A 26,993-nucleotide genomic window follows, 5' to 3' on the forward strand; every position below is an offset into this window, starting at 1 on the left:
TGATTTATGTCCCACTGGACGTTTAGGGAATTATTTCACACTGTCTTTTTTTAAGAGAATGTCCTTGAGTGGGTGCCCTGTGAAAGTATTGACTTATATTTAACTTTTTTACATTTTTACACATAGAAAACCACTAATCCAACCATATTTTATGGGATTATATGTAATAGACCAGAACTAAAGAGCACATAAGTGAGAAATAGAGGGAATAAAGTCTGTTTTTTTAAACATCTAATGTGCGCTTTGTAGAACCAACTTTCTTAGCAATTAAAGCTAAGCTATATCTTCTAGCTCTGTATATCTAGAGACTAAAATATGTGCATGTTCATTTTTGCAAAATAGCCTCAGCTAAATCAGATCAGACAAAGAATATCTGTAAATAAACAAGTTTTTAAGTCGTCTAATAGACTGAATTGGGTGTAGGGCTGCAATGAATGGCTCCTTTAAAAAAAACACATGAGCTTGGATCTGAGCCACACTATTGCATCTATGGTGGCTAATCTACACAGCATTATGCTTCCATCACCAAGTCTACATGTGGGGATAATGAATTCAAGGTGATGTTTTAGTTCTTCTCCTCTCATGGGTTTTGCATGTTGTTCAAAAAGTACAATTTTAGTCTTATCTGAACAGGCCTTATTCAGCATGCTTGATGACCTTTTGGTAATGTTTCTTTTTTTCTACACTGTGCCATAAATTTAAAGTCCACAAGTAGTGTTACAAAATATGAAAAAAGTTCAAGTATTTGACTTCCCCAAAGTAGCTGATTAATATATTTATTTTTAAAGCACCCTGTTTATAGGCGTGCTAACCGGCGTTTTATCTGCAATCTTAACAGAAATGGGTGAAAGGTCCCTCAGAGTGGAATTTTCCTCATTTCTCTTCTTCCACAACACAAAACAGATGTGTTCTCAGAACCCCCTCCTTTTGCCCCCCCCCTCCACAAATGACTTCTTTAAAAAAAGCGAGTGAGTGAGTTTGTCCCTCACTCATACCATCCTGAGGTCTGGCTCTAAGGATGGACTCTGCTCTGCTGTTGCTTCTCCTCTGGGCTCTGACTGCCACAGCTTCCCCTCAGTCTTCAGGTAAGCCACAAGTCAATGATGAATTATGATTCATATTTTTACTACCTGTGGTAAAATAGAGCCATATGGTTACACACTTTTTATTTGTTGCTTGCTCTCTCCTGTATCTGGATGTGAGGATTATCAAGCATCAAAATTCCAGAAGCCTTTATTTAGCATCGAAATGCACTGACTTAGAGTCTGTTATTAAGGAAAATTAAAACAGGAACTCTTAATCAAGAGAATATAAATTCTATAAAAAAAATTTTTTCCATTTATAATAGTAATATCAATATTATATCTCCTGTACTGTAGATAATAGCTAAAAATTGTTCCAGTGCTGATTTCTTTGCTTAAATGCAGCTTTTGTTGTTATTTCTGTTGCATTTAGAAGGAGTAACATAGTACCTCTGAATCCTGTTATAGCTGGAGTCACTTCTTCTTAAACATTTTCAAAGTTCTGTAATGTTTATCATGCACACTGCTGTCAGTAGAAGATGTGCACAGAAGGTGGTTATGGTCGTACATATGGCGCCTTGTGAAATTATTTGTACTCTTTGTTTTTTTTGTACCACATGCTGCCACAGAAAAAGCTCCATCTTCAACCTATTTTAGTTGAATTTTATTGACTGAGCAAAACAATTTGGTTTATCATTCTAAAGTCGAAGTAAAAGAATAGATGGCTTTCAATTTCCCCACAAATAAAATTGTGGGGAAAAAAACTCCAAAGGACCTGAGAAAGCTTGAATTACATTTGTTTTAAGCCCTCCAGAGTCACTGCTTTGCATAGCCACCAATCATTGCAATCACAGCTGCACATTGTTTGGGGTATGTCACCAGCATCCAGGGACATTTTTGTCCATCCTTGTTTGCAAAATAGATCAAGCTTTGCCAGAGTAGATAAAGAGTAAATGTGCTGTGTATCAGTCTTCACTGCTGTTTGGATCTGGACTTTGACTAAGCCTTTCTAAGCATGGTTTAATTTTAAACTTTTCCATTCTCTTTCTGCAGTAGGCTTTCATGCTCTGAGAAAAACCTCAAGTCTTTTGATTTTTTTTTTTTATGTTTTCTCTTCCATTATTGTTTGTTTGAAGCATCCTCCATCATCCTATAAAATCTAACAGGCTAATCTTCTTCTGCTAAAGAAAGGCATGTCCATAGCATGATGCTTCCAACAGTTTGCTTCTTGCTGGAAAATTAAAGGTTATGGTGACAAACTGCAAAATTTAACTGCTTCCCTTTTTCTGTAAAGGACAGATTTGTAGGGTATATTAATAATTGTTCTCTATTCCAACAGTTAGTATAATAACAGTGAGCCTTTTGGCTGACTTTCTTACAAATGCTCTCATTCCTGTTCTATATACTGTTTGGATGGATGTCTGTGTCCAGGCGGGTTAGTAGTTGTGAAAAAGCTATTTTCACTTTCAAATAATTTTTTTAAACAATACTTTTTAATAAACATCCCAAACAGCCATCTTTTACACAGATGTTAAATTTACAGACCATGATTCAATAACAGGGTAACTTCTGAAACTAGTTACTTGCTCTGGCTTCTTTCTTATCTTCTTTGTTATAGTCTTTGGCATACAAACCCAATCAAATAGAATGTAATTCCTTGTTGTAAATTGACACAATGTGGAAAAGTGCAGAGAACGAATATTGTCGTTTGGACACTGTTTTAAGATAAGTATTAGTGATGTTATCTAGAGCTTTTCAGAACTCACAAAAGATTTTTACATTGCATACACGTTTACCAGTGCCCTTTCTTTTTAGATGTCTTCATCTAAAATGAGTGAGTGTTTTTATACCAAAACAGGGTCATGTGTGAGACTTCAGGGAGGAGAGAAGAGAACAAGGACATGTTCTCGGAACTGCAAATCGGACGCAGAATGCGGCAGCAAGCGGCAGTGTTTGTGTGACGGCCAATGTGGTCTCAGCTGTGTGGCTCCAGGTAATTTGATTAATTTTGTTTCACAGTTGGAAACTTTATGTGCTTGATATCTGCATCTGCACTGCTGTTGAAACCTGGCCTGGCTTTTTGTTTTGCCCCCCCCCCCCGGACAAAAAAATGCAACAACAAATTACCTGTATTTGATATTATCTAAATCTTCTTTTAACTATTAAGAACAAAAAAACAAATTTGAACAAATTTATTACAATATTCACCAAATATAATATAAAAATACTTTATAACACAGTAAAAAAATATATAAATAATAATAAAATAGCACTTTTTTTATTGTCTTTTACATAGCGAAAGTACCTTACATAAAGGCTGCATTTTAAAGAGTGCAATTAATTCTATCTAAATTATTTTTCCAGTTTCTTGGAAACCATTGAAATGGCTTCCATTTGGAAAGTGTTTTAGATTTTAAACTATAGCTAATCAATACATATTTCAACTACATATTTCTTAAATAACATTGAAAGTTAGGACACAATAGTTGGCTTTATATCAAACAATAACTTAAAACCCATGAACTGACATCAACATAACTGTATACATATAAATACCACACTATAAACATATTTCTAATACTAATTATGAGCATATTTGCTTTTCTTGAAGGTCAATCCAATCCTCACTGATGACATAAAAAACAAATCCTGTTTAGGAGCAACTTTTGCCACCCCTTATGAAATAACGCCCTGGGTGGTGAGCCCTACACCCATATCAGACCCTGTATATGTGTTTCTGAGCAAACAAACAAGCTTTGTTTTCTCCTGGAAAAATAAAATGAAACCCAACCACATCAAAACCTGAACACAAACTTTTTAATGCGTATGTGTGTCAGAAAAATAGGGCGCTTTGATTGCTTGCATTTTAGTTACACAACCTCATCAATGCTCTTTTAGAGTAATTTGTCAGTAATTGTTTTCCTTGGTTACCATCCAACAATTTCTAAGAATTGCTTTGTATCCAGCTCTCTTGTTTTTTCTCTCTCCTCCCCTCCTGGATCCTCCCCCCCTAAGGTCGTACTTGTCCCTGGCCTCTTCCCCTGAGTGAAACCTCGGAAATCCGCCTCCTCTCTCCCACTCCTTCCTTCTCTGCCCTGCTAGAAGTGCGCTGTAAGCCAGGCTTCACATTGCCCGATGGCTTGGATGTCACTGTCCGCAGGTGTCAGGGTGACCGACAGTGGAGCGGAGATGAGCCCATCTGTGCAGGTGGGCTTATTGTTCTCTTTTTAAATGTCTGGAAATTTAAATGAAAAGGTTTGTTTTACTAGTTTTCTCAGAAATGTGGTTCAGCTTTTTAAGGGCCAATGAATAAGCATTAGAGATTGTGTGTTTAAACAACATGGAGAGAGAGAGAGACAGAGGGAGATGAACAGGACTGAAACCCCTCTGTGAATGTGACGGCTTAGACGTGTTGCACAACTGTGACCTATTCTCCCCATCACCATGTCAACCAGAGCTTTCACAGACCCAAGATCTTGCTGCTGATAGCTTAAAATGGCCTAGTCTTTATCAGGCTGTCAGTGGGTTCAAACACAAGCCTCCTATAAAAAAACAAGCCTTTTCCTGATAAATCTTGCTCAATTTGAATCAATCCCAGGATGTTTGAGTTAAACATTTCCAACATTTAATCTATAGCTTTACTCTGAAATGCAAAAACTACTACTACTTTGCATAAAAGGGAATTTTATCAGACATCTGTTTGATACCCTCTGAACATCATTTAAAGCACCATAAGTCTGTATTCTGTGTTAAAAATAAAGCATGAGTAGAGGCATTACATGGTGGAAAGGTAGAGTGGGCTTCCACTATCCATCAATCAATTCTTGTGATTGAGACATTTGATACTGGTCTTTGCTACATCTCATTCTGTTTGTTTCCTCTCTGATTGTTTGGTCTCTGGTGATACAAAATGATTAAAAGGATGCCTTTGTTTTAAAAACAATTGAATTGATAACAAAAATATAATTTTTTTTTGTAAAGCCTTTGGCACTTAGGGTTTCTCTTTTCCCATTTTTTACTGCACCAGTCGCTCTCAGGCAGCTGCATTTTTTTTTTGTTTCTGAGCAATTAGCATAACGCATAACAGATCTGCTGTCTGTAATCAACGTAAATACAGATGCAGTTATCCTACCTTCAGCCACAAACACAGTCGAAAGAGTGAAGTGATTAACACAATCATTTTTTATTCTTATAAAAAGGGAGAATTTAATTGAAATAATGCATTTCTTTAACTAATGAAGTTGAATCAGTGAATGATAAAATGCCTGGACATAGATGAAAAACGTGATAACACTTTTTTTTAAACAGTGAATCAATAACCATGTGAAAACATGGTAATAACATAGCAAGTTCACTATATTACTAGGTAACATAAAAACTTTGGAGAAATTTGTGAAGTGCTGTGATCTAAATCTTAGGCAGACAAGGTAAAGTCAGACTTCTAAGATTTCAAACCGTTATTAGCAGGTAACTCAGTTATTTCACCCACATCAATTAATTAATGTGTTATTATCTAGTAAAATGCAGTTTATTACTTGGCATATAACCGAAAACCAAACCCAGAAGACGGCAAGCTAATCTTCTTAACTAGACTCTTATTTATATGTAACTTGAGTTCTTTTTAATAAAGCTTTATTTACCTGACCATAAGTTACAATTTACTTAGTAAGCCGTTGGTGGATGGTGGCCAAAAACAGAAACCATTATGTGGTAACCTAATGGTAATTACCCACCAAAAGTCTCAATTTTTACTTAGTAACATACAATTCTAATAATTACATGCAGGTAATTACTTTTAAATGATATACCTTAATATTGGTGTAAATACCAAATAAAGTTTTTCTTGTTATCAAGTAATATATATTGTGACTTGCTCAGTTATTACCATGTTATTACATTGTTATTTATGTAATGTAAAAAAAAAGTGTTACCAAATAGGTCAGGGTATAAAATTTATAAAAGTGATCTATCCAAATATGCTATTCTCAATTAATGATGAAGAGATTAAACTTCAGAGAGTAGATGGAGATTCCTGAGAGCACCTAGTTGCGCAGAAATTAAGGAATTAGTTCTGTTTATTAACCTCATAACGTGGGGTTGATGAAAACTTTCAGAATCGTAAGAATTTCATAGTTTGTTTAAATAAAACAAACTTAACATCTATGTTAATTATTTTTCCAGGCCACTTTTTGTGACCTGCAGCCTTCATCAGAATATATCTGTTTTTATGTGAAGTTGATATAAGCCTAACTAAGCAAAACTAAACGATTTGGTCTGGATTTAATTGACCTAAAATCTAAATTAACACAGGTGAGCTTTAATCTAAATGTGCAAGCAAAAAAGCTTTTCTGTGCCAAAATGTTTTTTTTTTCTCGTTTATATGTATAAATAAGCGTCTAAATATTTAGGTTCTGAAAATTAGGAAAGCCCCGAAATAGCCTTTCTATATTTCTAATCCACCTGTTTCTAATTCAAAATGAAACCCTTTGAGTGTTATAGCATATCTTCTTGCCTCTACATGAGTGTGAGTTTTTTTTTTCTGTGTTCAAATTCAATGTGTTTACCTTTGCTGCCAAGCAAAGAAGCAAATGGACAAAAATCTGTGAGTAAACACAATTAAGTCACCAATTTAGCATCATCCACAAAGCGGTTGTGCTAAAAATCAGTTTCACACGTACAAATTGATTGAGAGATGTCAAAATGTTTACGAATATGTGTGAATCGCTCGTCCAGTTTGCAGGTGGGTTGTTACACAACACAGACACAAAAATATACTCGTGCAGATTTTACATATTTGTAGACTGTTCTTTTGTGTCTTTTTCTCTCAAAGAGATGAACTGTGGTGACAAATGGACACAAATTCATCAAATATATATAAGCCTCCGAGAAAATTCCACCATATTTACGCATCGAATTGACTTTTCAGAATCAGGATGTGTTAAAAAATATTCTGGAAAGTAAAACTGTTGTGTGGGGAGGATATAAATATGTGGGCTATTCTATGGTGGACAAAATATAAAACGGTTTTCGCTTTATTGCTTAAGGACACTGAAAAAAACACTCACTACATTATAAAAACACAATTTGATGTTAAAATTACAGTACAACTTCAAAATACCTTGCAAAAACCTTTTTATTTGACACTGCATTTTGCATTTCAGGTAACAACAGCAGCTCACCTGCTCTTTGTGATGCACTGAATTATTATTTATTGAGCTGTCACATAAGCATGAGATATAATTAGTTTTAGAAATCTTTGATTCATGTTTATATTTAGGGAAAATATTTAGTGATAAATAATCGCACAGTTTAGAATAAAGAAGCATATAAAAATAAATGAATATTTTCTTGCAGTAGGATAATTCCCCACTTAGAGTCTTTTATCCTAAACTGTTTTCTGTGTTGAAGAAAAACACAGAACCATGAATTCCTGTAAAAAATGGAGCAACTCAAGCATTTTGTAGTTAATGCTTTGTGTTTATCGCAGTTCGTTTGGATTCATGCCAGGAAAAAATTTTTTTGTCCAATCATCACAAATAGCTGGAGTTGCTTAGTTCTTCTGGGACTTTAACTGGAACCACAATTATGGTCAAAGATATGGACTTCGACTTGATGACTTTACCTGACTCACAATAGTTACAGATTAGATAACTTAAAGGTAGAGAGGAGGATTTTCACAAATTTTTCAAAAGACCCCCCCCTCTTCAAAAAAGTGCACACGAGAGCACAAGCCCATTTCTCCTCGTGCACGCTCTGTTTAAAAGTTGCTGTTTGGCTCATTCATACAAGCTTACTTTCCAAAAAAAGATTTACTATTTTTCCACTATGCCAGACTCACCACCATTAAGTGAGAATGGGGACGAGCCATAGGATGGCCTTATGTAAACATATTATCAGAATGATTGACAATTAAGAGGACCACTTATTTTGATGATCCACCCGGAAAAAGAACATCCTCCACTATACATTTAAGATTTTAAAAAGACTTCAATAGTAATGACTTGTGAATTGACTGGAACTTTTGCTTGTTTACTTGATATGACTTGATGACCCCATAAAGTCAAAAGTTATCATGCAGTAAAAATAGGGAAAACAAAATATATAATTTGGGAATAGCTCATTTAAACTTGTAATAACTTGAAATATAAAATGTTCATTGGAAAAAACAAAATCTAAATTAGTTACTTTTTCTCGAATTGAAGAGGTAAGTGAGACATTTTGCAAATGGAGCAAGACAATTTACTTAAAAAAAGTGTATTGTCTTACATCAAGTGCATATTATCTAATTATATTATTTTAAGAGTAAATATACTAATTGCATGGGCAAATCATCTTACTTACCTACTCAAATTAAGGGTAAATACGCCTAATTTAAGATATGTTGACTTATTTCTAGATTGTTTTTGCAGTGTAGGACTTGAAACTAACCAATAGTGACATGTTCCCAACGAATGAATGTGTGGAATAGCAGCTGAAGTGCACTGTTAAGTGGTCCATCCATGATGCATTGTGTCTATCTGTCTTCTTTTAACTGGAAGGTTAGGAGTTTCAATATAGCCTCCCACTACTATGTTAATCCTCTTTAGCTTTTGGGCAAAGAGAGCAGTTTGGAAAGAGATTAGAAATGGAATAAAAAGAATAGCAATACTGGCTGGTGTGATAGCTGTGAGGATGTGGCCTGGTGAGCAAATTGTAGTATGAAAGTTCTCTATTTTAGTACGAATTCAGTCGTATGGAGTCCTTTTAGCTGTATTCTACTTTTGTCAGCTCAATTGATATTAAATTTTGCTGCTATAATTTTACATTAAAATATTTAGATTTGGTTATTTTTTCAATTAACCAAGAAGTTTGTTTCTAATATTTCCTGAAATCTCATTAAACATAATGGACAGATATTTTCCTTTAGTTTTCTCAATTATTAATTATAATCAAATTAATTTAACATGTTTCTATTGATATCTCAGCTTTTAAAGGCGTGTTAGAATTGAGGATCAACTTTTGCACATCACCACATGAATGTGATGTCCCTCTTCAAACACATAGGACATCAATCCAGAAAAAACATTTAAAACATGTTATATATCTAACTACTGCACAATTTAGAATAATACAGTGTGAGTAATGTTTCCATCAGGTCTGTTCTACCTGGACAATAAACAATTTATGAAATATAAAAATTTTTCTGCATAGTAGTTAAGTTGCTTTATAATTCAAAAAGATCAATTCTCACAGGCTGTTGTTAGAAATCTTGCTTTTCATCAGACTAATGTCAGATCTAAGACTTCATCTTAGGTTGAATGTTTATCAAAATATGTGATTGCAACACCTGATTTGCACAGGACTGTTTGGATATGATATAAGGATAGATTTCATAAAACCAATATATTATATACATATTTGACCAGGTTGGATCACTCTATTTGCCCTTGATGTGTACTGTAAATTATATATATTTGTAGTAGCTGAGATAGAAAAGCTAACAACAAAATGGAAGAAATTGTTTTATTTGAAAAAAGGAGGGGGGAAAAAAATCAGAAATTGTGTTTATATTATTTGGTATTTGCAATGGATCAAATAGATAATAAATTGTTTCCTTAAATGGTTGTTCAGCTCTGATAAATATCAAATGTATTGTTTGAATGAGCAAGATAATGATACAAAATGATAAACTCAACGCAGACACTGAATCATGTGAAGCATTTTGGATTGTCCATGTACTGAAATGTGCTATACAAATAATCTTACCTTACCATACCTTCGTCTCAGACCTAAATCCTACAGAGAACCTGTGATCTCTTATTTTTTTTAGTTTGTCCTGTTTCTATCTTAATTTGCATATTTCATTTCCTGCAGAGAACAAAATGTAAGCCACTTAAACGAAAAGTTGGATTTTTTATAAATTTCTCAAAGGGAGATAATGCTACTACAATAAAATATTGACTTTAAATGTGTCTCTCAAAAGTATAGCAGGCAACACAAATCTAAAATAATCAGTACTTATCTTGTCTTATGAAGACACAGCATTAAAAGAGGGCTCCCTATATTTGCTTGGGCTTACATGTCACTGCTAACGATCTCTACCATACAGCTCCATTAAACGTGCTATCCGAAAAAAATCATTTTCGCTCTCAAAATATGTGTTTTACCTCTTCAAAGCGGTCATATCAGGATAAAAATCTTTAGTTCTACCTCTGCTTCGAAGAGACAGGCAGAAGGTAGGTGGGTTCTGAGCGTGTGCGAGGGTTTGTGTGTTTTTGTGCCGGTGTGAGTGGAGTGGATCTGTGTCTGTTATGAGGCGGTGGGCAGTGGGTCTCTGTCAGAGTGAACGCCATGTGCACTGTTTGTGTGTGTGTTTACCAGGAGGTAGAAAGGTATTTTTCTGGATAGATAGGATGTAGATGTGTTAGAGGGGCGGGCTGCAGATGTGTCACACTGTTTGTCTGTGTGTCTTTGTGTGTGTGGGCGACAGATCACAGTCTGGAGAGTCAGAAAGCTCTCTTGCTCATTCTGCTTCAGGCCTTCCTCTTCTCTGTCCTTTCCTCCTCTCTTCTCATCTCTTTCTGCTCTCATCCTTCTCCATCTGAGGCCTCAGATAAGGTCTCTCTCCACAATAGGAGCCAAGGACAAGCGTGCACCTTCAGGCTGTTTAGTTTACATAGTGTGGATGTGGACGTGTACATGTTTGCATGAGTGAAACCACCCTAAGCAGATCTGCACACATTTGGTCAGAATGATGCATTTTGTTCATCGAGGTTCATTCAGAATCGCTGTTATGTGTTTTTGTACGAATATGAATCTGATATACCTGTATCTGTACGGTTTGGTGCCAGATTCTGTGTGTGGAGGAGGTAGCAGTACCAGGCAGGAGAGGGGCGGTATGTGAAAACAGAACCTGGCATCAGGCTCTCAAATATATCTCCATCTCCCATAGGTGCCTTTGTATTCTTATCTGAACATTTATCCATTTCAGAAGGCAGAAATAGTCCTCAGGCGAGAGCATTCTCTGCCTTTTCAAAGCTGTGTTCCTGTTCAAAACAGCTCAGGTCACTACAGCTTCTCTCTGCAAAGCACCTCTCCGATATTTATATTTGCACAAGCGTGAGGCTCTCAGCTGCAGGAACGATCAGAGCCAGCAGTTATACAACCTGATAGCTTGGAGAGGGTTGAGGCGGCGGTTCACCTGCTTGTCGAACTCTGGTTTATTACCTAAGAAGGGTTATATCTACTGAAATAGAACGAGACATTGGGTGAAACTCTCTCCCTCTGTGGGTAACTGAAAGCCCGGGTTTAAAAGGGCAAACGACGTGTCAGGATGGACTTCTGCTTGACTGTAGATACTATCAACATAAAGAACATGTTTTTAAATCATGTTTTTTTAATGTTACATATTAGTTTTACAGAAAAATACATCATGGGCCACGGCTTATTGATACTTCACTGTTGTAGAGATTTATACATATTATCTCAAGTAAAAGAAACAATGAAATAAAATATAAGTGTTCCTGCAGCAATAACATGGAGCACCCCATGCAATTACATAACTAAAACCACACCCATTAAATTTCCCCATAAATTTTGTAGTGCTGCAATGCTTTTGCAGAATATTAATACCAAATTTTGTCAGTTGACAACCATAATCTCCATTATTTATTTAATAGGAGATTCTTGATTGTCTTTTTGGTTACACTGCACTGTCAGTATCCTGGCTGCAGAGCTGCACTCTTAGGTCTTCTGCACTGTTAGAACCAGAAGTTTATTCGAAGACATCAAAGTAAAAGCAAAGTTGATTCAAAGCCTTTTTAAAGTAAAAGCTAACGCTAATAAACTCCCTGTGAAGCTACGTAGCTTACTTTCACAAACAAGTGTTGTTATGCTGGAAACCTATGAACGCTCACAATTTTACTCCCCACCAAACTCCTATCTGAAATAATAGACATGTGCTACATAGAATTAAGTCTCTGTATTTGGATCATTGGATGGAAAAGGGCATTTGGTCTATAAGACATTTTCTAAACGACAATGGAGGTTGGCTGCCTATGAGGATTTTTGTTTACTGTATAATTTCAACTGTTCCTCTGCTCAGTTTAACACTGCCATAAACTGTAATCTGGCAGCAAATACGTGCTGCGTGCTATTCCCGAAGGCTTCAAATACAACTTCAGGAATAAACTTCCAGTTTTGACAGTTCAGGAGACCCCATTTTGCAGGTCTGCAACAAAGGGTCCTGACAGTGCAGGTCTGCAGTGAGACTCTCTTGCGATTTTGCTCTGCAAAATACCTTAAGCTCAGTAAGACTGGAACTATAGCATTTAAAATGACACATTTTAGAACCTCTGCTCCCTTTCATCCAATGAAGAATCAAGTGCAGAAAATCATCTAATTGAATTTTTTTTTTTTATAAAAAACTGCCCTGTTTGTTGCTTTACTTGAGGATTTCCATTCGCTGTTTTAGTATTCTAACAGATCAGTATTATTCCTGGTTCATTAAACCTTAAATGAATAATGCTGTGCAAACCCAAATGTGCTTATATTTTATTAATTCTCTTGCTTAGATTAACACAAATGTCCTGTTTGGTATTCAACCTTTCACCTTTTTTGACACCTCTTGCTCTTCCATTGAAAAACAGTGTCTGAGCCACCTGAAAACACTCCAGCTCAAACCTGTCCTTTGCCAGAAGAGGTGATCAACACCTTCAGCATCCACGGCGAAGCCACTGTGGGTACTTCAATCCGCTACAGCTGCCTGTCTGGGTGAGTGTGGCTCTGAAATACAGAGAAAGAAGCGGAGGAAGTGATAGATGGAGTGTGAAGGAAAAAAAAGAGAGGGAGGGAGGGGAAGGCTGGTGTTATGAGCGATGAATGGCAGGGAATTCATTTTGATCTCCCAGCTGATGATGCCTCCATTGAGCTAACTAGGTCATTACAGTCAAATCTTGTATCGACTTCCCTTTCACACACTGACTCATCTCACAGGAAAGGATGAGCCAGAGTGGATGTGTCAGCCAGAGCTTCTGCACTCATGATCACACTCACACAATTTAAACAAGAGGTTGAAGCAAAGGATCCATTTGCACAGTTTTTACTGATATCCCCTTTTAAGGACCTTTCTAGCACCCCTTGTTGTAGTGTATAGGTCATCTTCCAATCTGGTTTCTTCAGTGTAGTGTTTTCTTACCCCACAGGGCAGAAATAGTTGGAAGCAGAGAAAATTTCTGCCAGGAGAACCAGACCTGGCTGCATCCTCATCCGGTCTGTAAAAGTAAGTGTGCAGCGTGTGTGTTTATGTGTTACATCCGCTTCACTCTCAGCAAGACTTTACACACTTCTGAAGGTTAGTGAATCATGTGTGAGTGAGTAAATGGCTAAGGTGAGAGACTGATAATAGGTGTTAGTTTGGAAACTGCATTTTTTTTAATCCTCAGTGGAGTGTAAAAAAAAGAAAGAGGCACAAACACAAGGCTATGTTTCAAAGTCCTCTCCTGCCCTCTTGTGGCCAAAACTCAAACTCTCTGGATTGAACTTCTGTAAAAAAAAAATATATATATATATATATAGATATATATATATATATATAAATATAGATATATATATATAGATATATATATCAGTAGTTGAATACTGTTTACATTTATTATCATAGTTTTTATAGGTAGGAAAAGGGAAACACTCTGAAATGATTGGGGTATTTGAAGGAAGCTACATTGAAGTTATCATCATATAGTAAATAAAAAAAGGTAGTTACATGCACTTCAACAGACTAAATGAAGATTTAAGGCTGCAGCAACCCTTAATAAAGAAAGATGAATAAACCCTCAGTTCCACTACTAAAATAACTCTTTATTGTCCTTAACACCTAACTCTGTAATTATGAACAAGACAATGTTTCAGTCCAGAAATAATCTTCATGAAAAGCACACCCCATACTGGACAGCAATTAGCAAAATAAACTATGTATAATCACCATTCATTGCTTGTTATAAAAGCATAGATGAAAGAGATTATTTGCTTGGGGGGGGGGGGAACCCATTAATTTTCCACAAAATATAAAAACACGTGTTTTGTTTTGTTGTTTTTTTCATATACAAAATTTTACAATATATGTTGATTATAGTCTCTTGATTGAGACTTTTAAAGGCTGGAGTCTGTAAACCTGTTCTCTAAAGTAAAAGCATGTTATGCAGCAATACACAGTGCCTTTTTAAAGTGTTAATGCTCACATGACACTTCAAACGTAAGTATTTTATTTGGGTTTAGTAGGATAGGCAGACATTGCTCTTAACTTTGATTTTTAAAGTAAAGGCTGAGATCTATGACACAAATTTATACTAAGACCTCTTTACTTTGACCCCCCAAAATAAAATCCAATCACCTCATTTGTAAATATGGCTCATTTGAATGTAATTCAACCAGAGCATCAGATTTGTTTTTCATCCCTGAATCTAATTGATTAATGTCATTTTGTAATAACTCATCAATACTTCTGTTGAGCTGAGTATGTCAAATATCATTCTTTTTTTTCCTATACAGAATTATTATATTTATTATTATGCAAGATTTTCAAATAATCAGTCTTCTATTAAACATATTTATATCTTAATAAGAATAGAACAACTATTGTTTTCTGATTCATGTTTAAAATCAGTGGTGTTGCAAAGAAAAGCTGATTGAATTGAATCCGTTTGCCTTGCAGAACTGTTCTGCCAACCTCCAAAGGAAGTGAAAGAGGGCTACGTGGTTGCAATCCAGAAGGCCGAATATGAGGTTGGCTTTGACATCCACTATCTATGCAAGAAGAACTACCTGCTGGATGGACCCCAGAAGATCACCTGTCTGTCAAATGGCAGCTGGAGCGCATCTCCACCACACTGCAGAGGTGAGGAAAAGCCCAGACCATTTGGGTTTCACAGGAATAAAAATTGGACCTATAAAGAATTTTGCAAATAAACGTTGAAATGTTTATTCATGACGTTTTCATAATTTCATGATACAGCTCGTTGTGTCATCCCTGCTGAGCGAAGCCGTGTTGTGATTGGTGGAGTGAAGCGTTGGCCATTCGATGTCACGGATGCCATGGTTCCCCACGGGGAAAACGTGACATTCTACTGCAAACATCCCAAGAAGCAGTGCAGCTTCACAGCAGCTCAGACCTGCTTTGATGGGAAGCTGCAGACACCGCAGTGCTACCTTGGTAAACCCAACAGACCATTTCAATTATTTACAGGACTTATCAAACCCTAAAACGTCCTTATTTTGCTACATCTAATTCCAGATATATTTCATATGATAGACCAACATGTAGTACGGTATATCACTATAGCTCCAGTTGTGTGTTTAGTAGCTCTATCCTGCTGGAAAAAGGTGAACTTTTGTCCTAAATCTAAAATCTTTTGCACAATCTATGATTCTCTGTATTTATATCTATTAATTAACAATGAGTAGCTGAACAGGAGCCTTCTCACAGCATGATGCTGCCACCATTTTTAAGCATTAATATGGTGTGTCGAGACGGTGCATACAGAATGATGTACACTTTTAGCTTTCCCCTCCTCATATAGCTTTTTGTGTGCAGGTAAAAATATTTGCATTGGTATTATATGTATAAAGCTTATTCTTCCATCCTTGCTATGCCCCCTACATGGATACATAAGATTTATTGTGAACATATTTAAACAATGCATTGTTTTTTGCTATTTGACAAAAGAAAAAATAAAACTTAAGTCTAAAAGAAGACTGACATTCCCATGTAAGAAACATTCCTTGAAAGAAAGCTACTTAGCCTACTCTTCATAATCTGGTTACGCAGTAGTACTTTGAGGGTTATTACATTTTCGAGGCATTATCTTAATCCATCATGCAGCAGTTTGAAACTAAAGAAATCTATGATCTAATCTAGATCAATGACTTCATGGAATATTACCATCTATTGGAGCAAAACAAAAAAAGGCGGATAGTTTTAAATTTATGTTTTTTTTGTATTTCACAACACAGTAAATCTGACATATCTAAAAATCACTTCAAAATAGATTCCAAGAATAAAGCTAAAATAATAACTATACTACTATAATTAATGTGAGAGTTAAATGGAATAAGGTATTAAAGGAAAGGCAAGATGTCAAACCGCTGCGTTCCTCTCAAACAGGTTTGGTATGCTTGATACCTCAGGTGTAGGTCCAGGTTTCGGTTATTTGAAAGTATAAAGTTTCTATCTTATTTACATAAGGCAGGGCTGACATAGGTTTTGTGCCAGTGTTCCCTCTAGATTGCTTATATAGGCAACTTTGTTTACTTTTTTCAACTTTATTCAAAATGTAAATAAAAGTGAGCAGTAAAAGAACTTCCTTCTTATTATTCTTTCTCCAGTGAGCCTAATACTCCTCCATAGTGACTGAACCATTGGTTTTTCCTTTGATGTTAATATATTTCTAATTATATAACAAACGTGTATTGATATTTTATTTAGAACATCAGCCTACCAGGGATTGCAGACTTTTTCCTCATTAATTTTACTTAAAAAGAGCTTGTGATCTCTACAGATCCTCCAGAGTTACTCTGGTTCTATTTACTAGCCTGTATTTAGATGATGATATCTTGGTAGATTTGAAGGTGTGAAACCTAACTCTGCTTAGTCCCTTTTCTTCATAAAGCTGTTTGTTTGGGTTCTATAACCTCTTATACTGAACCTTCTGGATTCATAGTGAGACACATTACATTTAGGATACTAATGGTCTGACCCTAAAAGGCAAATGATTTTACAATCTTTTTTTGTTTTGTTTCAGAGCCCACATGGTTGCAGTATAAACTCTTCCCACATCGGCTAGTGTCGGAGATTGAATCATGTGCGCCCGGTGACGTAGAGTGACCACCTAACACATCTGATCTCAACCCACTGAGACATGCATCGGTTTAATAACACCCCCTGGACAATCAGTACAGATTCATGTGCTTTTATTTTGCTCTTTCAGATATTATTTGTGCAAAAATCTCTTAGGTTTGTGAGTTATTGTGGTTAAGTTTAAACTATCATCTTTTATTTAGGCCTGCTGTTCTATTTCTCTTGCACTCTAAAGGCATTGTTATTACATCCAAACCTTGCTTAAATCTTGCTGCACCTTCAGTTGCTCTATACTCTCGGGACTTTTGTTGTGATGTATGCAGATGTATTTCTAGGTTGAAAAGAACCTGAGGTGAGTCTCTGCTAACATTTACCCTCTTCTCAGTGATTTTACCTGTTACAAGCTGTTTGAAAGAATCTCTGCAGCATGGAACAAGCTATCTAAGAATGTTTTCTATTTGACTATAGATACCTGATCTTTGCATAAACTACAGTCAAAACACAGCATTAGATTTTATTTGTAGCTCCAAATTGGAGGGTCCAGCTCAGATAACAAATTTTGCATTGCAGGCACCCACTGTACAGGATGTAGCTGGCTAACAAATGGACTGAGAACTCTTAAATATCACTCTTAAAAAAGTGTGTAATCCAGTGTTTAAGGGTAAATGTAAAATTTATGGTAGACATGTGTCTACTGGGTTGGGTATAGATTAATGGATGATAGACTGATGAAGAGATTAATAGGTCAGTGAATGGATATAACATTAAAACGTCGTTTTCTATACCTGATATATGTTAAAACAAAATTCTAGACTTTCTGTGGATAATCAGCCTCATAACTGGGATTGTAAATGAGAGATAACTTCTTAACCTTGATTACTTGTGCCGCCCAGTGCTCCACTGGGAAATAAACTCTCATATCAAAAACTGTCAAAATTCATAGTTCATTAGAAGCTCTATCATGCCTGAACAGCAGAGGCGTAGCCAGAACATTTTATTAGGGTGGCCAGGCAATAACCAATGTACACTGAGGGGTGGCTGAAAGTGGATAGGCGCCAGAACCTCAGGGTCAAACCAAAGTTAAAACTAACCATATTTTCCTACAGCCTTTGCTAACAAATAGACGCATATAATTAAACATCCATGTTTTCTAGATAAAAGATATAGGGGATACAATTGTTTCAGGTTTGAGTTCTGGGGCGAACATCTTTTCCTTCTTTAATACTTACCTACTTTTATCAAAAATGATTCTGCATAAAATTGATGTACTAATATCTACATAAATAGATTATTTAATACCTTTTGTATTAAAATAGTTATTTATGATTTCACAAAAGACTGCTAGAGGACTTGCAGACACACATCATTTTCACTTTACCCCATATAACACAAAATCTAGTTCTGAAAATAGCATGAATTCTGTACTTTTCATCTTTAATGTTACTATATTGATGTGCATAATTAACCACAGTGTTTTTGTTGTCAAGTTATTATGAATATCTGAAAAAAATAGAAAGTAATACATGAAAAATTAAAATGAATCTTCCACTTGAGAGTATTACTGCTGCCACCATCTGTATTAAGCCGGGCGTACACTGTGCGATATTTTTCAGTCGTTGCACGCAGCTACAGCTCACACTGTACGACTAAACCCTACGGTTTAGTCGTACAGGGTTCACGATTTATGTTCGGCCCGACGCTCTCATGCGATCTACCTGCTCACACTATACAACTAAAAAGCACATCGGACTGAGCTCTGCAGTGAGATGGAGCTGCTCTGACTCATCTATCCGGAAGCCAAACAAGTAGAAGGGGAATATGACGCTCACTGTAGTGAAACGCGCTCCCTTGGCAATTTGTGCACATTGGTGCTGAAAGCCCTAAAAATAAAAGGCGACGACGTATTTGGAAAAAAGACATGGCTGAGCAAATGTGGCTACTATGGTGTGTCAATTTTACAGACAGAACTGCATTTCCCTCATTGCATCCCCAAAAGAAAAATCTTTGCGCATGCGCACAGAGTGATTTGCCTACGACGGTCACACGATTCCTGATCGGCCCGAATGAAAAATTCTCGCACGACTGGAAAATCGCCCGAAAAATCGCACAGTGTACGCCGGGCTTTAGAGGGGGGGGGGAAATGGTAGGTGTGGCCAGTGATTGGCTAAGGGTGGCGATGGCCACCCCTGGCCCCCCATCTAGTTCCGCCCCTGCTGAACAGACTATGTGATTAATTTCACTGTGAGATCTGTTTCTTTCTGCTGTTGAGTCTGACACATCAAGCCTGCAGGGCTTGTGAGCTTTATATTTTTTTGATGTTTGAAATAAAGAGACAAACTATGTGAAACATGCTGTCTGGCTCTTTAATGGCACACAATGAAGCCCTCCTGTGCTGCAGGTTCAACAGTACTCATAGGCTGAACATGGCTACTGCTCGGACCCGGTAGGCTGCGACACCATAGCAACTCCTTTTGACCCCTCCCTCCCTCCCTCAGCATTCGCAGCATCACCCTTTTTTTTTTTTTTTTTACACTGCACAGTCATATTTGGTCCTCCGGAAATATCCACAGCTCGGGTAAGCCAGTCCCAATGCAGCGAGGGTATGGGTGGAGTATAGTTTTTTTTTTAATGCAGTGTTTTTAAATGTATGTTGTCCAGCAAGGCGCCGGCGGATCTCGGACAAGCAGGAATTAGGTGGACAGCGCGCTGGGAAAGTTTCCCCCTCCCTCCTCCCCGGAGCTGCGCTCGCGGTGGCTCGGACCCTCGGCTCCGTAAAATGGCTGGCTGTAGGTCCGAGGAAGCAGCGAGGAGGACGGGATCCGCTTCGGTCGCGAACTGACACGTTTCTCCGCTCCGGCTGACGTGACTGTGATGCTGCTGTCCCAGGTCCGACAGCTGGCACAGCGCAGCCTCACAATAAACACATATTGGCGTTTCGGACCTAAGTCTGTGCGTAATGGCGTCCTCCATGGACAGCTCTCCTTGGTTTTATTCCCAGTAATCATTTAGAGCAGCTATATGTTGCGTTTCGAGATGATTTCCAATCATTTTATGAGGCGGAATCTATTCGTTATCCGTGTTGCATTCAGGTGATTGGATGGTGCTGGAAAATGTAAATTCTCGCCTCCGCGGCGTTTCGACTCCAGTCTAACATCTCTGTCGGAAATATGGTTAGGTTAATTAAAAATAGTACAACCCTCCTCCTGGAGGAAAATTAGAAGATGCAGCATCATATGCATTGCTCCTTATTCGTTTTAGAAATAAAACACCATTAAAAACTAGTGATAAACGTTGGCTTGACCCTTTAATTATAATATAAAGCATAATAATAAGTATTATTATGCAGTTTGTTTCTAACTCTTTCATTTTAACGGGTGTTTGCTTTTAAATGAATGTTGACATGATTATTTTCTAATCCCTATTCCTTTCTTCCTTATATTTTATAAAATAGGAATAGTTATGCCCCAAAATGGATTCTCAGTTGGCCTCAGTCCTAACAAGTGGCAGCCTGAAAGTCCAAAATGGCAGCCAGTGTGCAGAGGCACAGGAGCCCGTGACAAAGGTCGTTCTGGACCAAAAGGATAAAAAATTCCCACCCAGTACCAAACCGGGTAACCTGAAGTCTGGCTCAGTCAGAGCTGCTGTGGCCATCATCAGGCGAGATGCTCAATCAGTCAACAGGGAACAGCCAGAGGTGGGCGGGACATCTGAGCCGGTCTCTCAGGAAACCAGTAAGATTGCTGGGATTGGACAGCCAATTACAGCCAAGCATGGGGTGCCGGTCCTGGGTAAGCAACCAATAAGGATCAGAATTGTTGTCCCCCCTGAGTGCAATAGGCCAATGATAAACTGTGCTTTCAGCCCAACCAAAGACACTTCTGGGTCACAGTTTAGTGAAACTTTGATTTCTGCTGAAAGAGATTTCACAGAAAACAACAGAGAACAAGTCCCCATATCAGCTTCTCAGAAGAAAGAAGAGATTAGTGGAGATGCTACAGCAGAGAGAAATGTAAAAATCACACAAATGGATGGGTCAGACTCTGATCTAATCTCCAATACCGATACAGTTAAAGTTTTGAGCCATCTTTGGATTAAAGAGGAACCTACAGAGAAATCAGTTGAGCATAATATTCCTCTGATGATTCAAGAAATGAACACCAGGTCTTTTAGAACATTCAGTGAGGCAGAGATGGAGGAACAGATGGAGCCGCTGGATCTGAGTCTGCCCAAGACAAAAGAGAAGATCTACGGGCGCTTTCTGGAGGATCCGGGATGTGCGAGCCCCCTGATAATGGAGGTGGATGAGTTTGAGGGAGATGGAGACAGAGACATGGTGGAGGGAGACAGTGATGAGGGCTCTGTGGACTTTTCTACTTGCGTCCTTAAATCCCTTTCTTCAGGAGAGGACAATGAAAACCTTCTCCTTATTGATGATCAAGGAATCCCCTATACTCTAAGTCCAGATGGACTCAAAGTGCCCCAAATTGATGCCTCCATCTTAGGGGGCCATCAGTCGGATCAGGTTCATTTGATACAGAAGGAAGAGGAAGACGGGTCATCAGATTTGGCAGGTCCAAGCTATAGCCAAAGTTTAGAGAATGCACTAGATGCACCTGGTGATTTTCCTGCCAGTGATCTGTCTCCACAAGGAAGTGATACGTTAAATCTGATGACTAACTCTGATACTTCAGTTACTGTAGAGGTGAATGTCAAAGATACTCAGGAGGCTAAAACAGCAGTAACCCCTTTATCGGGGATATCACTCTCTAGTCAAACTATTCAAATCTTGACCAACCCTTCAACCAGTGCTCCCCTCCTCCTCCTGTCTTCCTCCTCCCCTCAGCTCTCCTCCCCTCCGGTTGGTCTCTCGCTTCCCCTCTCAGTGACCTCACCGGGTGCTTCCACACCCATGTTGCTTCTCCTCTCCTCTGTACCCTCCACATCTACAGATTCCACCTCTACCTCCACCCCCATTGCTGTCCTCGACCCCTCGACTGGTCAGCTGTCCCAGGTTACTGCAACCTCAGGTCAAGTGTCTCTCCCTTTGTCTTCGGGTCAGGTCAACGCACTCGGATCGCCTCTTTCCAACTTTTCTAACCCTGTAATCAGACTGGATCCCAGCAACTCGCCTCTCATCCTGTCAGGTGTTGACAGCATGGCCTCTGGCCCCGTCCTCACCTCCCTCACTGTCCCCTCCCCCACCGTCTGTTTGCAGGACAGCTCCCTCAGCACGGCGATCCAAACTCAGATCTGCTACTCTCAGTCAAACCCAGGAAGTGAAGCCATATCTAATGAAGAAGTCACCAGTGAAAACAACAAGCCATCATCTTTTGCAGCCACCTCTGCACAGTCCCACTCTCCGACCTGTGACCCCACAATTCTACATCCTTCCGAGGCAGAGGCCCAGTTACCATCCTCAGAATTGAAGTTTGGTTCCTCAGATTTCCACTCAGAGCATCTTCCTCTGGATGACCACCTCTACTTCTCCAACGCCACAGCTCCCCCACCTCCGTCTCCTTCACCTCCCATTGGACCCCTCCTTCCGTCAGGCAAGCTGGACTCTCTTGACGCTCTGGACCCCCTCTCACCAGCGGAGTCTCCCACCAACCTGGGCCCCCGCAGGGTGCTGTGCTGCCAGCTGTGCCCTCGGATCTTCTTTTACCTCTCTGACCTGGAGCGGCATGCCATCACACACTCTCAGAAGAAGCCTCATGTCTGCCAGCAGTGCGGCAAAGCCTTCAAACGCTCCAGCCATCTGCAGGTAACTATGGTTACTGGGATGTACAGCAGGACGCTCATCAGGTGTTCTTTTAAAGGAACCCAATGAGTTATTACAATGACTGGTTTGCTCGTTAGGGAACAACAGAAACAGAAGAGGAGATGCAGCTAATGTTTATCCTTGTTAATTAATTTGCTTTCACATTTAGCAATCACTTTCACTGTCTGTCTCTTTATCCGAACATTTCATTTCTATTATCAACTTACAAATTCAGACTAGAAAAATCCTACATTTTGCTATTTCTTCTTCACCTAAATTATTTCCTGAGCTCAAAATATGTTGTTTAGCCATTTTCTAAATAGCGTAATCACAAAATTCTATACGTACATCACACTTATTTTACCTACTTTTATTTCTCTTCTTCTTGACCTGTTTCTGCTATTTGCTACGTTATTATTATTTTGTTTGCATTTTATGTGTTAGGGCTCACATAGAGGGTGCACAGTTGTGAAGTGGATCTTAAATGTTAATTGGTTTTATAAATTCAACTGTAAAACAAGTCATGTACATGTATGGCCCTCATGGAAGATCAGAGCTGTTCTTAAAAGTGAAGGTAAATAGCTAGAAGTTGAACTCCTCCCCTCAAGTTGGTGTTGCACTTGCTTGTACTTGCTTGCCAGGCTTTTGCCAAATACCGAAAAAAGGATAAGCTAACTGTAAATAGCAAGTAGCTGCTCTGGTGTTAACAACAGACTAAACCGACACCTAATTAATTTTACAATAACTCGTTTGACGAAGAACACGTCTAACCTGCAGCCACATGCTTGTGCCACGTTACTGTATTGACTGAAGTTTTGTTAACATTAGAAACCATTTAACTTACCTGTCCAGGAGGAAAGTAGCAACCTCTGTGGTTCTGAGCCCATTTGCTTCCTTTTTTGTTCACTTGAGTCTAAGAAATATAACTCACAGAAGAAGCTATTTCATTACAGAGTTAGTAGGATCTGGCAACACCTGAGATCCATGTTACATATATCTGACTTCAGACTTTTTTCCTATAGGACATTTTATATTTTATATTAATTTTTTATCAATAAAAACATTGAAGGTATTGCATCTAACTACGAGCCACCCAGGGGACACAACAAACATGGCTGAAGATGGACTTTTGGGCAGGGGAGACATTTTTTTTTAAATAAGAAACCTTGCAACAGTGACACTGTACCACTGTGCAGTAAAATTCCTATTTATATCAAAACAAAAAGTTTGAGATTATAGATAATATGAATAAACCTGCTCAACATAATATATACTTATTTACATTTAATAATAATAATATAAATCTAACGTAAAATCCCCCGTACGTCACCCATATGCACCACAATCAGTGTGTCTCTTACTGCTTTTCTAAAAATCTAATTTAAACTCCCAGTGGATGTTACTGTGGAACATTACAACTCTTTGCCTCTTTCAGATCCCATTATTTTCCTCCTAATTCGGAGCACTGATGTTTTTTTGGAGCCCGGATGCTTGTGACAACACAGCAAATCTGCTTCCTCATCAGTAAATGTGTTTGCAGACTATTATTTGGCTTTATTTCCTAACCCACTGGAGGCACAAAGATACCAAGTGGTGGGCTGTAATTCTCTAAAAATAAAGTTTTGTTTAAATAATTTGTTTTAGCATTTAAGAAAAAAAATTTGTCTTTTGTTTTCCATAATATTCTTTTTCCTCCTGCAGACTTTCTCCACCCATAAGCTGTAATCTTAGGGTTAGTTCAGAGAAGATTTTGTTTATACCGCTGTCTATACAGCTGCAGCTTATTAAATTGCTAAACTTTCAACCATCTGCCCATCGATCTATTCATTGATAGTTAATTTTTTTTTTTTTGGCTTCTGTTGGACCAGTTTAAACATTAAAGGTATAGTGGAGGATGTTCTTTTTCTGAGTGGATCATCAAAATAAGAGGTCCTCCTAATTATCAATCATTCTGGTGATATGTAAGTCTGTCCTATGTGCTCGTCCCCATTTTCACTTACTGGTGGTGAGTCTGACATAGTGGCAATATTTCAAATCTTCTTTTGGAAAGTAAGCTTTTATGAACGATGCAAATAGCAACTTTTAAACAGAGCATGCACAAGGAGAAATGGGCTCTCAATGCACGCTCTCAAACGCATTTGATAGGCGTTTCCTCTCAGGAGCGTGTCCAGGGATGTGCATTTCTTTTTAAAAATTTGCAAAAAAATTGCAAAATACCTTTTTCCTTAGATTTAGGTCATATTTTCATTCAGATTTTTTATTAAAAATGTCTGGATGATTAAATTGTAAAAGCTCAGAAAAAGGTGCAGAAATAAAATGGCAGCATACAAAAAAAAATTTATATGTAAAGTTAGCAGTTAAAGGGTTCCTTTATTAGTAGGCAAAAGAAATTAACTTCGGGATTCATTGAGCAGATAAAGTCTCATACAAAAGCATTTAACATTTTGGTGAATGTAAGTAATTATTTTTTTATTAGCTTAATGGAGAAAAGAAAAGCAACCCTTAATTATTATTATATTCGCTATGAATATGTTAGGATGTTTTCTTTTACTAATGTTAGAACGGATGGAGTGGTTGATCTGCTTTTTTTTCTAACATAGCAGCCCTTTTCTCTCTTACATAGTTGGAGCATCAAAAGGAGGAATCTTTGCCCACTCTGTTGCTGTTCTCAGCTCACCGCACAGTTTTCTTTAGGATTTATCTGAGGTTTTGATTAATCTATGTTCTTAAACACCCAGTGATGATCCTTTTTAAGTTTTCTCAATGAAGCTTAGATTATTAAAGGAGTACATGAGACGATGCCCTCTAACAAGGTTCATAGTGCCTATGGAAGACAAAATGGCTCACATGATCACTGATTCTTCACCATGCACCACAAGCTTGACACTCATTTTGTTGTGAGGGAAGAATGATGACCTCTCAGGAATTTTGTATTTTTGCATTAAAGCTGGATATGGAGTTTTGTTGTAATTTGACCAAATCATCTCAAACCAAATTTGTTGTCTGTCCTAAATGGCTTGTGACTATTGGCAAAAATGCTTCCTTAAGTTTTTTTCTGCTTTATATTTCTTCTTGCAGCCCATTATTAAGATCATATGGTCTATAATCCATGTTGTCTTTCACTGATATGCTTTAATAGAAAACAAACAAAAATAAATACCATCGACTTCCTTCAACTGTATATATGCAGGACTTTGCTCTGGTATAATCAAATTAAATTACAATTAAAAATGTTGAAGTTTGAGGTTGTTTGTAGTTGGGATGAATGATTTTACATCCATTATAAACACATTAAAACTGATTATGTTTTCTTTCAACAGAGACACAAGCACATCCACACAGGCCAAAGGAACTTTGTGTGCCCCATCTGCACCAAGCGTTTCAGGGAGGCCGGCGAACTGCAGCGCCATCAGCGGGTACACACCGGAGAGAAACCCTACCAGTGCCAGCTTTGCCACACACGTTTCGCCGAGCGCAACACCCTGCGACGACACACTAAACGCAAACACCCGTTTCACCAGGTGGCTGTGGAAATGCTTAACGAGAAAAAAGACAGAGGAGACAGGGCAGGAGGCGCCGGCAGAGGAGGTGCGCAGGAGGAAGAGGAGAGCGCCGAGTGGTATAGCTCTACCGTATCCACTCTGGATAACTCTGAGTCTGAGGTGGACACTGCAAACTGAATGAAGGGACGATCACCCCACTTAGGGTCTAAACCTTGACATTTAATGAAGGGAGCTTTCAGTATTTATTCCAGTTTAGATATGAAGTACTTATTATTCCCATTCTAATTAATGGGCCAAAATCACAGGCATAATGTTTTGTTTTTGTTAAATAAGGGGAAAGCTCATAAGAGTCTAAATGCTATTTAAAATATTAACATGTAAAGATGCGTTTTCATGCAATCTATGAAAAATCCCTAAAGTGCTCAGAAAAGAAAGATTATTTAGTCTAAACTTATTTCTGCTTTAGTTGTACATAGAAAGAGAGCTATTTGTAAAAGCTGCTCTTCTGCACTATCTCGTATGAAAGATGTGATCTTTCCTACCGTCAGAGACACTGTGAGTTGTTTGCACTTGTTTGATTTAAATCAGAATCCACTTTTTCACAAATTGAGGGGGAAATCTTTTTCTTTTTCATTTCAGTGACTGTTCTGCTTTTATGACCAAATGTGTTTAAGTTATTCTAACACTGTATCAGATTTTTTCCCCCCAGATGTGAATTATGTTAATTTATTGGAATAAAATATTTGAACCCTTACCTCAGTTTTTTATTTTTATTTTACAATTACCTGATTAGTTTTCTTCTAATTCTTTGTTATTTTACATTTAGCTGTTGTACACATCTCATTTTTTTCCTTGATTACCTTGAAATTTTCTCTCCA

The 26,993-nt window shown here is 37.8% G+C and overlaps 2 protein-coding genes across 5 annotated transcripts; both read left to right on the plus strand.

Annotated features, from left to right (window-relative positions):
* The first annotated feature begins 940 nt into the window (after window positions 1-940).
* LOC107088777 (beta-2-glycoprotein 1-like) lies at window positions 941-18,049 on the plus strand. Its single transcript, XM_015381153.1, has 8 exons — window positions 941-1,085; window positions 2,881-3,015; window positions 4,038-4,229; window positions 12,650-12,773; window positions 13,205-13,281; window positions 14,713-14,895; window positions 15,013-15,210; window positions 16,799-18,049. Exons 1-8 carry the CDS (start codon window positions 1,019-1,021, stop codon window positions 16,879-16,881), a joined length of 1,059 nt encoding a protein of 352 aa, XP_015236639.1. The 5' UTR covers window positions 941-1,018; the 3' UTR covers window positions 16,882-18,049.
* A 1,317-nt stretch (window positions 18,050-19,366) lies between these two features.
* LOC107088773 (mucin-17-like) lies at window positions 19,367-26,859 on the plus strand. 4 transcript variants are annotated; one of them, XM_015381145.1, is made up of 3 exons: window positions 19,367-19,429; window positions 20,306-22,615; window positions 25,933-26,859. In XM_015381145.1, the coding sequence occupies exons 2-3, from the start codon at window positions 20,324-20,326 to the stop codon at window positions 26,290-26,292; spliced, it is 2,652 nt and encodes an 883-aa protein (XP_015236631.1). In that variant the 5' UTR covers window positions 19,367-19,429; window positions 20,306-20,323; the 3' UTR covers window positions 26,293-26,859. The 4 variants fall into 4 exon arrangements, with proteins under 4 accessions (XP_015236631.1, XP_015236633.1, XP_015236630.1 ...); XM_015381147.1 differs by having other exon boundaries at window positions 19,407-19,454; XM_015381144.1 differs by lacking the exon at window positions 19,367-19,429 and adding an exon at window positions 19,436-19,740.
* Window positions 26,860-26,993: the final 134 nt, after the last annotated feature.

Source organism: Cyprinodon variegatus, unplaced genomic scaffold, assembly GCF_000732505.1.
Source record: "Cyprinodon variegatus isolate N-32 unplaced genomic scaffold, C_variegatus-1.0 Scaffold229, whole genome shotgun sequence".
NCBI lineage: Eukaryota > Metazoa > Chordata > Actinopteri > Cyprinodontiformes > Cyprinodontidae > Cyprinodon > Cyprinodon variegatus.